The sequence below is a fragment of the Oncorhynchus gorbuscha genome, linkage group LG19 (assembly GCF_021184085.1).
Source record: "Oncorhynchus gorbuscha isolate QuinsamMale2020 ecotype Even-year linkage group LG19, OgorEven_v1.0, whole genome shotgun sequence".
NCBI classification, from domain to species: Eukaryota; Metazoa; Chordata; class Actinopteri; order Salmoniformes; family Salmonidae; genus Oncorhynchus; species Oncorhynchus gorbuscha.
In genome coordinates, this window is record NC_060191.1 from 18,611,479 (window position 1) to 18,626,731 (window position 15,253).

General features: G+C 47.6%; 1 protein-coding gene across 1 annotated transcript in view; it reads right to left on the reverse strand.

Annotated features, from left to right (window-relative positions):
• LOC124004990 (SH3 domain-binding protein 5-like) overlaps positions 1-10,315 on the reverse strand; it is a 47,777-nt gene extending 37,462 nt beyond the window's left edge. Inside the window, exons 1-2 of the mRNA XM_046313795.1 lie at positions 9,974-10,315; positions 9,320-9,382 (exon numbers count right to left, since the gene is read on the reverse strand). Coding sequence (XP_046169751.1) covers positions 9,320-9,382; positions 9,974-10,051 — 141 coding nt within the window. The 5' untranslated portion in view covers positions 10,052-10,315. The remainder of the gene's footprint in view (positions 1-9,319; positions 9,383-9,973) is intronic.
• Between the last annotated feature and the right edge of the window lie 4,938 nt (positions 10,316-15,253).

Here is a 15,253-nt window from a genome sequence, read left to right on the forward strand (position 1 = left end):
CAGTCTCTCTGTCCCTCACACCTCAGAGGTTACAGTCTCTCTGTCTCTCACACCTCAGAGGTTACAGTCTCTCTGTCTCTCACACCTCAGAGGTCACAGTCTCTCTGTCCCTCACACCTCAGAGGTCACAGTCTCTCTGTCCCTCACACCTCAGAGGTTACAGTCTCTCTGTCTCTCACACCTCAGAGGTCACAGTCTCTCTGTCCCTCACACCTCAGAGGTCACAGTCTCTCTGTCCCTCACACCTCAGAGGTTACAGTCTCTCTGTCTCTCACACCTCAGAGGTCACAGTCTCTCTGTCCCTCACACCTCAGAGGTTACAGTCTCTCTGTCCCTCACACCTCAGAGGTTACAGTCTCTCTGTCTCTCACACCTCAGAGGTTACAGTCTCTCTGTCCCTCACACCTCAGAGGTTACAGTCTCTCTGTCTCTCACACCTCAGAGGTCACAGTCTCTCTGTCCCTCACACCTCAGAGGTTACAGTCTCTCTGTCCCTCACACCTCAGAGGTTACAGTCTCTCTGTCTCTCACACCTCAGAGGTTACAGTCTCTCTGTCTCTCACACCTCAGAGGTTACAGTCTCTCTGTCTCTCACACCTCAGAGGTTACAGTCTCTCTGTCCCTCACACCTCAGAGGTTACAGTCTCTCTGTCCTCACACCTCAGAGGTTACAGTTCTCTGTCCCTCACACCTCAGAGGTTACAGTCTCTCTGTCCCTCACACCTCAGAGGTTACAGTCTCTCTGTCCCTCACACCTCAGAGGTTACAGTCTCTCTGTCTCTCACACCTCAGAGGTTACAGTCTCTCTGTCCCTCACACCTCAGAGGTTACAGTCTCTCTGTCTCTCACACCTCAGAGGTTACAGTCTCTCTGTCTCTCACACCTCAGAGGTTACAGTCTCTCTGTCTCTCACACTTCAGAGGTTACAGTCTCTCTGTCTCTCACACCTCAGAGGTTACAGTCTCTCTGTCTCTCACACCTCAGAGGTCACAGTCTCTCTGTCCCTCACACCTCAGAGGTCACAGTCTCTCTGTCCCTCACACCTCAGAGGTCACAGTCTCTCTGTCTCTCACACCTCAGAGGTCACAGTCTCTCTGTCCCTCACACCTCAGAGGTCACAGTCTCTCTGTCCCTCACACCTCAGAGGTTACAGTCTCTCTGTCTCTCACACCTCAGAGGTCACAGTCTCTCTGTCCCTCACACCTCAGAGGTTACAGTCTCTCTGTCCCTCACACCTCAGAGGTTACAGTCTCTCTGTCTCTCACACCTCAGAGGTTACAGTCTCTCTGTCCCTCACACCTCAGAGGTTACAGTCTCTCTGTCTCTCACACCTCAGAGGTCACAGTCTCTCTGTCCTCACACCTCAGAGGTTACAGTCTCTCTCCCTCACACCTCAGAGGTTACAGTCTCTCTGTCCTCACACCTCAGAGGTTACAGTCTCTCTGTCTCTCACACCTCAGAGGTTACAGTCTCTCTGTCTCTCACACCTCAGAGGTCACAGTCTCTCTGTCTCTCACACCTCAGAGGTCACAGTCTCTCTGTCCCTCACACCTCAGAGGTTACAGTCTCTCTGTCTCTCACACCTCAGAGGTCACAGTCTCTCTGTCTCTCACACCTCAGAGGTTACAGTCTCTCTGTCCCTCACACCTCAGAGGTTACAGTCTCTCTGTCCCTCACCTCAGAGGTTACAGTCTCTCTGTCTCTCACACCTCAGAGGTTACAGTCTCTCTGTCTCTCACACCTCAGAGGTTACAGTCTCTCTGTCTCTCACACCTCAGAGGTTACAGTCTCTCTGTCTCTCACACCTCAGAGGTTACAGTCTCTCTGTCTCTCACACCTCAGAGGTTACAGTCTCTCTGTCTCTCACACCTCAGAGGTTACAGTCTCTCTGTCTCTCACACCTCAGAGGTTACAGTCTCTCTGTCTCTCACACCTCAGAGGTTACAGTCTCTCTGTCCTCACACCTCAGAGGTTACAGTCTCTCTGTCCCTCACACCTCAGAGGTTACAGTCTCTCTGTCCCTCACACCTCAGAGGTTACAGTCTCTCTGTCCCTCACACCTCAGAGGTTACAGTCTCTCTGTCTCTCACACCTCAGAGGTTACAGTCTCTCTGTCCCTCACACCTCAGAGGTTACAGTCTCTCTGTCTCTCACACCTCAGAGGTTACAGTCTCTCTGTCTCTCACACCTCAGAGGTTACAGTCTCTCTGTCTCTCACACCTCAGAGGTTACAGTCTCTCTGTCCTCACACCTCAGAGGTTACAGTCTCTCTGTCTCTCACACCTCAGAGGTCACAGTCTCTCTGTCCCTCACACCTCAGAGGTTACAGTCTCTCTGTCCCTCACACCTCAGAGGTTACAGTCTCTCTGTCTCACACCTCAGAGGTTACAGTCTCTCTGTCCCTCACACCTCAGAGGTTACAGTCTCTCTGTCCCTCACACCTCAGAGGTTACAGTCTCTCTGTCCTCACACCTCAGAGGTTACAGTCTCTCTGTCCCTCACACCTCAGAGGTTACAGTCTCTCTGTCCCTCACACCTCAGAGGTTACAGTCTCTCTGTCTCTCACACCTCAGAGGTTACAGTCTCTCTGTCTCTCACACCTCAGAGGTTACAGTCTCTCTGTCTCTCACACCTCAGAGGTTACAGTCTCTCTGTCTCTCACACCTCAGAGGTTACAGTCTCTCTGTCTCTCACACCTCAGAGGTTACAGTCTGTCTCTCACACCTCAGAGGTTACAGTCTCTCTGTCTCTCACACCTCAGAGGTTACAGTCTCTCTGTCTCTCACACCTCAGAGGTTACAGTCTCTCTGTCTCTCACACCTCAGAGGTTACAGTCTCTCTGTCCCTCACACCTCAGAGGTTACAGTCTCTCTGTCCCTCACACCTCAGAGGTTACAGTCTCTCTGTCCCTCACACCTCAGAGGTTACAGTCTCTCTGTCTCTCACACCTCAGAGGTTACAGTCTCTCTGTCTCTCACACCTCAGAGGTTACAGTCTCTCTGTCTCTCACACCTCAGAGGTTACAGTCTCTCTCCCTCACACCTCAGTCTCTCACACCTCAGAGGTTACAGTCTCTCTGTCTCTCACACCTCAGAGGTTACAGTCTCTCTGTCTCTCACACCTCAGAGGTTACAGTCTCTCTGTCTCTCACACCTCAGAGGTTACAGTCTCTCTGTCCTCACACCTCAGAGGTTACAGTCTCTCTGTCTCTCACACCTCAGAGGTTACAGTCTCTCTGTCCCTCACACCTCAGAGGTTACAGTCTCTCTGTCCTCACACCTCAGAGGTCACAGTCTCTCTGTCCCTCACACCTCAGAGGTTACAGTCTCTCTGTCCTCACACCTCAGAGGTTACAGTCTCTCTGTCTCTCACACCTCAGAGGTTACAGTCTCTCTGTCTCTCACACCTCAGAGGTTACAGTCTCTGTCTCTCACACCTCAGAGGTTACTCTCTCCTCACACCTCAGAGGTTACAGTCTCTCTGTCTCTCACACTCAGAGGTTACAGTCTCTCTGTCTCTCACACCTCAGAGGTTACAGTCTCTCTGTCTCTCACACCTCAGAGGTTACAGTCTCTCTGTCTCTCACACCTCAGAGGTTACAGTCTCTCTGTCTCTCACACCTCAGAGGTTACAGTCTCTCTGTCTCTCACACCTCAGAGGTTACAGTCTCTCTGTCTCTCACACCTCAGAGGTTACAGTCTCTCTGTCTCTCACACCTCAGAGGTTACAGTCTCTCTGTCCCTCACACCTCAGAGGTTACAGTCTCTCTGTCTCTCACACCTCAGAGGTTACAGTCTCTCTGTCTCTCACACCTCAGAGGTTACAGTCTCTCTGTCTCTCACACCTCAGAGGTTACAGTCTCTCTGTCTCTCACACCTCAGAGGTTACAGTCTCTCTGTCTCTCACACCTCAGAGGTTACAGTCTCTCTGTCTCTCACACCTCAGAGGTTACAGTCTCTCTGTCTCTCACACCTCAGAGGTTACAGTCTCTCTGTCTCTCACACCTCAGAGGTTACAGTCTCTCTGTCTCTCACACCTCAGAGGTTACAGTCTCTCTGTCTCTCACACCTCAGAGGTTACAGTCTCTCTGTCCTCACACCTCAGAGGTTACAGTCTCTCTGTCTCTCACACCTCAGAGGTTACAGTCTCTCTGTCTCTCACACCTCAGAGGTTACAGTCTCTCTGTCCTCACACCTCAGAGGTTACAGTCTCTCTGTCTCTCACACCTCAGAGGTTACAGTCTCTCTGTCTCTCACACCTCAGAGGTTACAGTCTCTCTGTCCCTCACACCTCAGAGGTTACAGTCTCTCTGTCTCTCACACCTCAGAGGTTACAGTCTCTCTGTCCCTCACACCTCAGAGGTTACAGTCTCTCTGTCTCTCACACCTCAGAGGTTACAGTCTCTCTGTCTCTCACACCTCAGAGGTTACAGTCTCTCTGTCTCTCACACCTCAGAGGTTACAGTCTCTCTGTCTCTCACACCTCAGAGGTTACAGTCTCTGTCCTCACACCTCAGAGGTTACTCTCTGTCTCTCACACCTCAGAGGTTACAGTCTCTCTGTCTCTCACACCTCAGAGGTTACAGTCTCTCTCTCAGTCTCTCACACCTCAGAGGTTACAGTCTCTCTGTCTCTCACACCTCAGAGGTTACAGTCTCTCTGTCCCTCACAGTCTCTCTGTCCCTCACACCTCAGAGGTTACAGTCTCTCTGTCCTCACACCTCAGAGGTTACAGTCTCTCTGTCTCTCACACCTCAGAGGTTACAGTCTCTCTGTCCCTCACACCTCAGAGGTTACAGTCTCTCTGTCTCTCACACCTCAGAGGTTACAGTCTCTCTGTCCCTCACACCTCAGAGGTTACAGTCTCTCTGTCTCTCACACCTCAGAGGTTACAGTCTCTCTGTCTCTCACACCTCAGAGGTTACAGTCTCTCTGTCTCTCACACCTCAGAGGTTACAGTCTCTCTGTCTCTCACACCTCAGAGGTTACAGTCTCTCTGTCTCTCACACCTCAGAGGTTACAGTCTCTCTGTCTCTCACACCTCAGAGGTTACAGTCTCTCTGTCCTCTCACACCTCAGAGGTTACAGTCTCTCTGTCTCTCACACCTCAGAGGTTACAGTCTCTCTGTCTCTCACACCTCAGAGGTTACAGTCTCTCTGTCTCTCACACCTCAGAGGTTACAGTCTCTCTGTCTCTCACACCTCAGAGGTTACAGTCTCTCTGTCTCTCACACCTCAGAGGTTACAGGTCTACAGTCAGTCTCTGTCTCTCACACCTCAGAGGTTACAGTCTCTCTGTCTCTCACACCTCAGAGGTTACAGTCTCTCTGTCTCTCACACCTCAGAGGTTACAGTCTCTCTGTCTCTCACACCTCAGAGGTTACAGTCTCTCTCTGTCCTCACACCTCAGAGGTTACAGTCTCTCTGTCCCTCACACCTCAGAGGTTACAGTCTCAGTCTCTCTGTCCTCACACCTCAGAGGTTACAGTCTCTCTGTCCCTCACACCTCAGAGGTTACAGTCTCTCTGTCTCTCACACCTCAGAGGTTACAGTCTCTCTGTCCCTCACACCTCAGAGGTTACAGTCTCTCTGTCTCTCACACCTCAGAGGTTACAGTCTCTCTGTCTCTCACACCTCAGAGGTTACAGTCTCTCTGTCTCTCACACTCAGAGGTTACAGTCTCTCTGTCTCTCACACCTCAGAGGTTACAGTCTCTCTGTCCTCACACCTCAGAGGTTACAGTCTCTCTGTCTCTCACACCTCAGAGGTTACAGTCTCTCTGTCTCTCACACCTCAGAGGTTACAGTCTCTCTGTCTCTCACACCTCAGAGGTTACAGTCTCTCTGTCCCTCACACCTCAGAGGTTACAGTCTCTCTGTCCCTCACACCTCAGAGGTTACAGTCTCTCTGTCCTCACACCTCAGAGGTTACAGTCTCTCTGTCCCTCACACCTCAGAGGTTACAGTCTCTCTGTCCTCTCTGTCTCTCACACCTCAGAGGTTACAGTCTCTCTGTCCCTCACACCTCAGAGGTTACAGTCTCTCTGTCCCTCACACCTCAGAGGTTACAGTCTCTCTGTCTCTCACACCTCAGAGGTTACAGTCTCTCTGTCTCTCACACCTCAGAGGTTACAGTCTCTCTGTCCTCACACCTCAGAGGTTACAGTCTCTCTGTCCCTCACACCTCAGAGGTTACAGTCTCTCTGTCCCTCACACCTCAGAGGTTACAGTCTCTCTGTCCTCACACCTCAGAGGTTACAGTCTCTCTGTCCCTCACACCTCAGAGGTTACAGTCTCTCTGTCCTCACACCTCAGAGGTTACAGTCTCTCTGTCCCTCACACCTCAGAGGTTACAGTCTCTCTGTCTCTCACACCTCAGAGGTTACAGTCTCTCTGTCTCTCACACCTCAGAGGTTACAGTCTCTCTGTCCCTCACACCTCAGAGGTTACAGTCTCTCTGTCAGTCTCTCTGTCTCACACCTCAGAGGTTACAGTCTCTCTGTCCCTCACACCTCAGAGGTTACAGTCTCTCTGTCTCTCACACCTCAGAGGTTACAGTCTCTCTGTCTCTCACACCTCAGAGGTTACAGTCTCTCTGTCTCTCACACCTCAGAGGTTACAGTCTCTCTGTCCCTCACACCTCAGAGGTTACAGTCTCTCTGTCCCTCACACCTCAGAGGTTACAGTCTCTCTGTCCCTCACACCTCAGAGGTTACAGTCTCTCTGTCCCTCACACCTCAGAGGTTACAGTCTCTCTGTCCCTCACACCTCAGAGGTTACAGTCTCTCTGTCTCTCACACCTCAGAGGTTACAGTCTCTCTGTCCCTCACACCTCAGAGGTTACAGTCTCTCTGTCTCTCACACCTCAGAGGTTACAGTCTCTCTGTCCTCACACCTCAGAGGTTACAGTCTCTCTGTCTCTCTCACACTTCAGAGGTTACAGTCTCCTCAGAGAGGTTACAGTCTCTCTGTCCCTCACACCTCAGAGGTTACAGTCTCTCTGTCCCTCACACCTCAGAGGTTACAGTCTCTCTGTCCCTCACACCTCAGAGGTTACAGTCTCTCTGTCCCTCACACCTCAGAGGTTACAGTCTCTCTGTCCTCACACCTCAGAGGTTACAGTCTCTCTGTCTCTCACACCTCAGAGGTTACAGTCTCTCTGTCCCTCACACCTCAGAGGTTACAGTCTCTCTGTCTCTCACACCTCAGAGGTTACAGTCTCTCTGTCTCTCACACCTCAGAGGTTACAGTCTCTCTGTCCCTCACACCTCAGAGGTTACAGTCTCTCTGTCCTCACACCTCAGAGGTTACAGTCTCTCTGTCCCTCACACCTCAGAGGTTACAGTCTCTCTGTCCCTCACACCTCAGAGGTTACAGTCTCTCTGTCCCTCACACCTCAGAGGTTACAGTCTCTCTGTCCCTCACACCTCAGAGGTTACAGTCTCTCTGTCCCTCACACCTCAGAGGTTACAGTCTCTCTGTCCCTCACACCTCAGAGGTTACAGTCTCTCTGTCCCTCACACCTCAGAGGTTACAGTCTCTCTGTCCCTCACACCTCAGAGGTCACAGTCTCTCTGTCCCTCACACCTCAGAGGTCACAGTCTCTCTGTCCCTCACACCTCAGAGGTCACAGTCTCTCTGTCCCTCACACCTCAGAGGTCACAGTCTCTCTGTCCCTCACACCTCAGAGGTCACAGTCTCTCTGTCCCTCACACCTCAGAGGTCACAGTCTCTCTGTCCCTCACAGCTCAGAGGTCACAGTCTCTCTGTCCCTCACACCTCAGAGGTTACAGTCTCTCTGTCCCTCACACCTCAGAGGTTACAGTCTCTCTGTCCCTCACACCTCAGAGGTTACAGTCTCTCTGTCCCTCACACCTCAGAGGTTACAGTCTCTCTGTCCCTCACACCTCAGGGTCGAGCAGAGCTTTGCTTTTGTGACGCATTGCATCTCCTCTGTCACAGCCTCCTCATACACTGAACACCATGTCAAACACACAGTCGTAAACCTAAAAATATTAGAATTCAATCCAAACCATTTGTGTCACTGTATTGCCCTTTACCCAGATACGGTATTTTTCCACTTGGATGGTGATATTGATATTAATGAAAGGTCTCTGAATTCAACAAAAAGTTCTCAGATGTTATGGAACTCTGGCCATTGTTCTGCATTCCCCCTTGTCACAAAAGCTGTCACACGTGCTCCTTGACATGATCAATACAAACCCTACAGCCAATAGTCCATTACCAGGGCATGATGACAGGCCTACATCCACTGGGCTCTGCTGCTGGCGATCCTCATCACTCCATCAACACCAGAAGCTCTGCCAAATCTTCACTGAGCAGTAGTTAAGATTTCTTCCTATGTTTTGTGATTTTGTTAGGGGGGGGGCTGCGGCACCCTCAGCACCCCTACTTCCCTCAGGTATGTACTTGAGAAATGGTGAATCAGTACATCTGTTTGTTTATCCCCTTTGAAGTCAAATGCATTTTAAAAAGTTGGACATTATTCCTTGCTCTCTCAGAAAAGAAACATACTGGATATGATTTTGTTTGTGTTTTCGTGTTTTTTAAAAATCTGTTATTTTGAGACGTTCATTTTGTTTCCAGATCGGAGGAGCCACCGGTAAGGACTCAAGTCCATGTCAAATAGACTTCACCGATTGGCACACCGTTTACTCCAACGGCGGACAGCTTTGCATTGAGACCACATCAAACAGGGTCCACACATAAACAGATATGATCCGCTGACTCAACAACAACACAGAGGGGGTATATCTGAACTCGAAAAACAACTAAGTATTCGACAAGAACTCATTGAACCTCAAGATCAATGGAAACATTGTACAAGTTCTTTAAGCTTTATGCTGATCAAGTCGGTGAGGATCCAGTACCATTAGAAATGACAGGTAGTTTATAGACGTTCTACTGTAATACAGTTCCAAGCGGTATATGACTGACAGAGCTGTGTGCTTCCATTTTACTGACATTTAACAGCATCCAAAGATCATCATTCTGCAACATAAACCACCTCAATGACCAGAACGAATCATCTTTCATATGCAGAGGTCAATGTCTAATGGTTGAAAGGAATTCTTTGATAAGGGGTCAGCTTGTAATTGTCAATCAGTGTCAGCCATGTGGTGCACTTTGGAGGGAACATGTATGTTAAACTTGAAGGGGTGTGTGTGTGTGTGTGTGTGTGTGTGTGTGTGTGTGTGTGTGTGTGTGTGTGTGTGTGTGTGTGTGTGTGTGTGTGTGTGTGTGTGTGTGTGTGTGTGTGTGTGTGTGTGTGTGTGTGTGTGTGTGTGTGTACGGTCTTACCTCCAGTTGTGTCTCACATCTGTTGATGTCATCTGTGGACTGGTTGAGTTTCTCCAGTTCTCCCTGTAAGAAAGAGAGCATAGGACAATATTGAGCAACACCAAGAGAAAGGAATGTACAGTATCTGGGAAGTCTGTAACATCTGGAATGTGTTACACGAGGCTGAAATACTAGACTGGACAATAGAAGTTAGCCAGAGTGATGGTTTGAACGAACACAAGAATCAGCTACTATCTTGATTTATGGATATATTAAATGCACATAGCTTTTATGTTATTTTTCAACAAATGAATAGCCTAATACACTGCAGAGGGTATATTCAGATGAACATTCTATTTGAGCGTCAGGCCTTTACTCCCATGCATTCCATTAAATCAAAAACACGTTTGGCTAAAACATAGACAATCAGAAACATAACCAATAGGCCTACATCGCAACTAAGTCACGTACAATACTGACCTTTTGTTCAAGGTAGACAGACACTCTTGATAAATCAATACATGAAAAACTATTTTTTTAAATACCCCAAATCAGATAAGACTTTCTGCCAGGGATAATACATACTCTTTAAGATGTGCACTGCATCAAATGCAGTTAAATTAATTAATTAGTTAGTCTCAATTGAAACAAAGAGCAATTGTTATTATAACGTACCTGAATTCTAGGGTCCACCTCCTCTTCTTCATATTCCGAATCTTCGTCAGACCTATTTTCCTTCTCCAAATGGTCCATTCTGGATGATAACGCGGACGGACTGTGTGCTGTCGGAGCGAACAAAGCCAATTTCCAAGAGACGCTCTAACCGCGTGACAGGAGTTTCACGAACACGCTCAATCACACTGCAACGTTAGCGATGATAAAAACGATGTTTGAAATATTTATATCAAAGCGCTATACAGGTCATTGAAAGACAAAAGAGTGATAATCGTCTTGTATGTTAATTGACATAGCAGCACTCTGTCTGCGTCCAATACCGAGCCACTGAGGAAGTGATGATGAAATGACTTTTATCTACAGCGTAACGTTACGCCCCTTCTGCTGTCCAAACCGATGCATTTATAGATGTGTGTACCATCAGAGACGACTTACTGTGTGGTAAAACAGTTATAACAAGCTGAATATACAATTTGGGAAACTCAATACCTTTTTATGAATTTATTTAATATATATTCCCTCCCAAAATAGAATGTTACAGATTTCAGATAATAATGAATGCAATTTGTATTTCATGAATACCCTTAGATATTCATTGCCCCTACATTCCACATAGACCAGTTAGCCGTACCCAACCAGATACCCTCTTTGTATTAGCCAACTCCAAAATACCAGATACTCTCTTCATCCTATATTCTATATTATACTCACCAATCATGTTAGACAGGACTCATCTGGGATGTTGTATATCTGAGTGGAACTGTCCCCTTTCTTCATGGACATGTTTGACCTAAATCTTTTTCATTCTCACTTTCTCTCAATCTAAGGTAATGGAATGCCCAGTATGTCAATGTAATGTGTAGGTGGTAATGTTATAAAGAGTTTGTGAAGTGATAGAGGCTTTGAATGACACCTATCAGTGCAATTGCTTGACATTAGAACATAAGGCTCGGTTATCATTCAACTACCATTAGAATGTTTGATTTCCAGTTATTTTACTGCAGTGCACTATGATGACAGGACAGACCTATCAATGTTATTGAGCCCATACAATCTAATCTTCCATTAGGTTCACGTCTTGTTATCTGTGTTTGTCCCATCCTGATTCAGACACCATGTGACCCAGATATAGTAAATATGATTAGATAGGCAAATAGCACCCATTCACATCCTCAGTGAAGGACCATTATCCTCAGACACAGTTCTGTTCAACAGCCCATTTTGTTCGTTAACCTCAGCATATAAGAGGTCCTTATCGGTGCTGCTGTGCGTGATTAGACAGCCGTGGATAGTAAGGTGAGCTACAGTACGTGAGTACAGGGTACTCAGACACGGTGCTGCCTTTAGGGCATAGCTAGGACAGGAGGATAGCATCTCTGCAGTGTGGGACGACATCCAGGTATTACACCCTCTTTTTCTCCCACACACACAAACACACACCTCTTGGACCTGTATTCACACAGATACAGTCAACAAAAACACACCTCTTGGACCTGTATTCACACAGATACAGTCAACAAACACACACCTCTTGGACCTGTATTCACACAGATACAGTCAACACACACACACCTCTTGGACCTGTATTCACACAGATACAGTCAACAAACACACACCTCTTGGACCTGTATTCACACAGATACAGTCAACAAACACACACCTCTTGGACCTGTATTCACACAGATACAGTCAACAAACACACACCTCTTGGACCTGTATTCACACAGATACAGTCAACAAACACACACCTCTTGGACCTGTATTCACACAGATACAGTCAACAAACACACACCTCTTGGACCTGTATTCACACAGATACAGTCAACACAAACACACACCTCTTGGACCTGTATTCACACAGATACAGTCAACAAACACACACCTCTTGGACCTGTATTCACACAGGTACAGTCGACACAAACACACACCTCTTGGACCTGTATTCACACAGGTACAGTCAACACAAACACACACCTCTTGGACCTGTATTCACACAGGTACAGTCAACACAAACACACACCTCTTGGACCTGTATTCACACAGGTACAGTCAACACAAACACACACCTCTTGGACCTGTATTCACACAGGTACAGTCAACACAAACACACACCTCTTGGACCTGTATTCACACAGGTACAGTCAACATAAACACACACCTCTTGGACCTGTATTCACACAGGTACAGTCAACACAAACACACACCTAGGTACAGTCAACATAAACACACACCTCTTGGACCTGTATTCACACAGATACAGTCAACACAAACACAGGTGCTTACTTACTCCTTCTTTCGCTCTCTCTTTTTCTCTCCCTCTGTCATACCCACATCCAGACATCCTTGTTTTCATTCCCCAATGCACATCAGAGGGGAAAAGAGAGAAGCAGAGGATGGCTGGCAGGCAGACGAGCAGATTGAGGGGGTGATTGTTTTGACAGTTATTTAACTCAGACTGTCTGGCTGCTCACCTTAAAGCCATCGGACAGAGCAGCTAGAATGGGCCTGTTAGAACTCCAGTTCACTGACAGTGTTAATAACGAGACACGACGACGGGAGGAAGCAGATCAACCAGTCAGGAAAAGCTCAATTACTTACAGCGCTCCAATCTGATTGGGTCATGTCCCGTTTGTAAAACCGCCTTGGAATACATCAGCTACCCATTCACCGACAGAGAATAACATGCCTCATTTTGGAGGATCACATATATTGTATACAGCCCAGTAGGATGGCAGTGATCAGGTGGGGAGTGGGATTATGCAGTATATCAAGAACCAATGTGAAATCAGGATTAGTATTTAAATACGCATTCATAACTGCATAGCCTACAGTGTTTCTCCAATACTTATTTAAACCATAAGCCCCAAAATGCCACATGTAGGACTGTGAACATACACTGCTCAAAAAAATAAAGGGAACACTTAAACAACACAATGTAACTCCAAGTCAATCACACTTCTGTGAAATCAAACTGTCACTTAGAAAGCAACACTGATTGACAATAAATTTCACATGCTGTTGTGCAAATGGAATAGACAATAGGTGGAAATTATAGGCAAGTAGCAAGACACCCCCAATAAAGGAGTGGTTCTGCAGGTGGTGACCACAGACCACTTCTCAGTTCCTATGCTTCCTGGCTGATGTTTTGGTCACTTTTGAATGCTGGCGGTGCTTTCACTCTAGTGGTAGCATGAGACGGAGTCTACAACCCACACAAGTGGCTCAGGTAGTGCAGCTCATCCAGGATGGTACATCAATGCGAGCTGTGGCAAGAAGGTTTGCTGTGTCTGTCAGCGTAGTGTCCAGAGCATGGAGGCGCTACCAGGAGACAGGCCAGTACATCAGGAGACGTGGAGGAGGCCGTAGGAGGGCAACAACCCAGCAGCAGGACCGCTACCTCCGCCTTTGTGCAAGGAGGAGCAGGAGGAGCACTGCCAGAGCCCTGCAAAATGACCTCCAGCAGGCCACAAATATGCATGTGTCTGCTCAAACGGTCAGAAACAGACTCCATGAGGGTGGTATGAGGGCCCGATGTCCACAGGTGGGGGTTGTGCTTACAGCCCAACACCGTGCAGGACGTTTGACATTTGCCAGAGAACACCAAGATTGGCAAATTCGCCACTGGTGCCCTGTGCTTTTCACAGAGGAAAGCAGGTTGACACTGAGCACATGTGACAGACGTGACAGAGTCTGGAGACGTCGTGGAGAACGTTCTGCTGCCTGCAACATCCTCCAGCATGACCGGTTTGGCAGTGGGTCAGTCATGGTGTGGGGTGGCATTTCTTTGGGGGGCCGCACAGCCCTCCATGTGCTCGCCAGAGGTAGCCTGACTGCCATTAGGTACCGAGATGAGATCCTCAGACCCCTTGTGAGACCATATGCTGGTGCGGTTGGCCCTGGATTCCTCCTAATGCAAGACAATGCTAGACCTCATGTGGCTGGAGTGTGTCAGCAGATCCTGTCAGCAGGAGATCCCTCAGGAGGCCATCCGCCACCTCATCAGGAGCATGCCCAGGCATTGTAGGGAGGTCATACAGGCACGTGGAGGCCACACACACTACTGAGCCTCATTTTGACTTGTTTTAAGGACATTACATCAAAGTTGGATCAGCCTGTAGTGTGGTTTTCCACTTTAATTTTGAGTGACTCCAAATCCTGACCTCCATGGGTTGATACATTTGATTTCCATTGATAATTTTTGTGTGATTTTGTTGTCAGCACATTCAACTATGTAAAGAAAAAAGTATTTAATAAGAATATTTCATTCATTCAGATCTAGGATGTGTTATTTTAGTGTTCCCTTTATTTTTTTGAGCAGTGTATATATATATATATTTGAACTTAAATCAATATCATTAAGGAAAGGATCCCTTCCACGGTAATTATACAGGGAACAGTGTACTAGCCTTATCTCACAAGCGTACAGCTTCCCACTTTACATCACCGTAACTACTATCAAAAGCACAAGGTCATCTACAGCAGTCAGCATGTTCTGTCCACCCAAAGGAATTAATCTGAATAACAGGATATGTCAAACCCCTCCAGATATCGAGTACTAGAAGGCTATGACCTCTTCAATGCTCTCTTCACTTTGTGGAGCAGAGCTGACCTCAGCCTGAGCCTGTGTTTCTACAGGAAGTGCCCTCTCTATAAAGGAAAAGACAGCAATATAAGAGAGGCGAATGTTGGCATGGTCCCATTGAGTAGGGTGGAACGTTCAGAACATTGAGGATAGAGATATGTACTATATTTTATCTCTGAGACACAAGGAACATTCTGCCCAATTGAATAAGAGAGTGAAAAAGAGAGGGGCGAGAAATATGAAATCATACCCTGCAATCCCTCCTATCACATTCCTCTTATGCAATATCACACTCGTGGGGGCTCCACCTCACAAAACATTCCAGGTGCATTAATAGCATCTTCATATACAAAGGATCCTAAGAGGCTGATAAGGACCACAGTGCTGTAAATGTTTAGGGGAAAAGTGCCAAGTGTTATAGCAGTGAGTGAATGTGGGTTACATTAAGAGAACATTATTGGGGGTAGAGACTCACAATAATGATTCCCCTGAACCATCAGTAAGACCCCTCGCCACGCGATAGAAAGACGGGCGCCACTTGTTTCTGTGTGTGTGTGTATGTGTGTGTGTGTACCTGTGTCACAAACGTTATAATGGTGACAGGTGATGAGTGATGATGGGGACCTTGAATTGGACTGGGAGCCCGTGTACTCCCTCAACGACTCATTGTGTTACTATAGACTTCCTATTGACAGGAT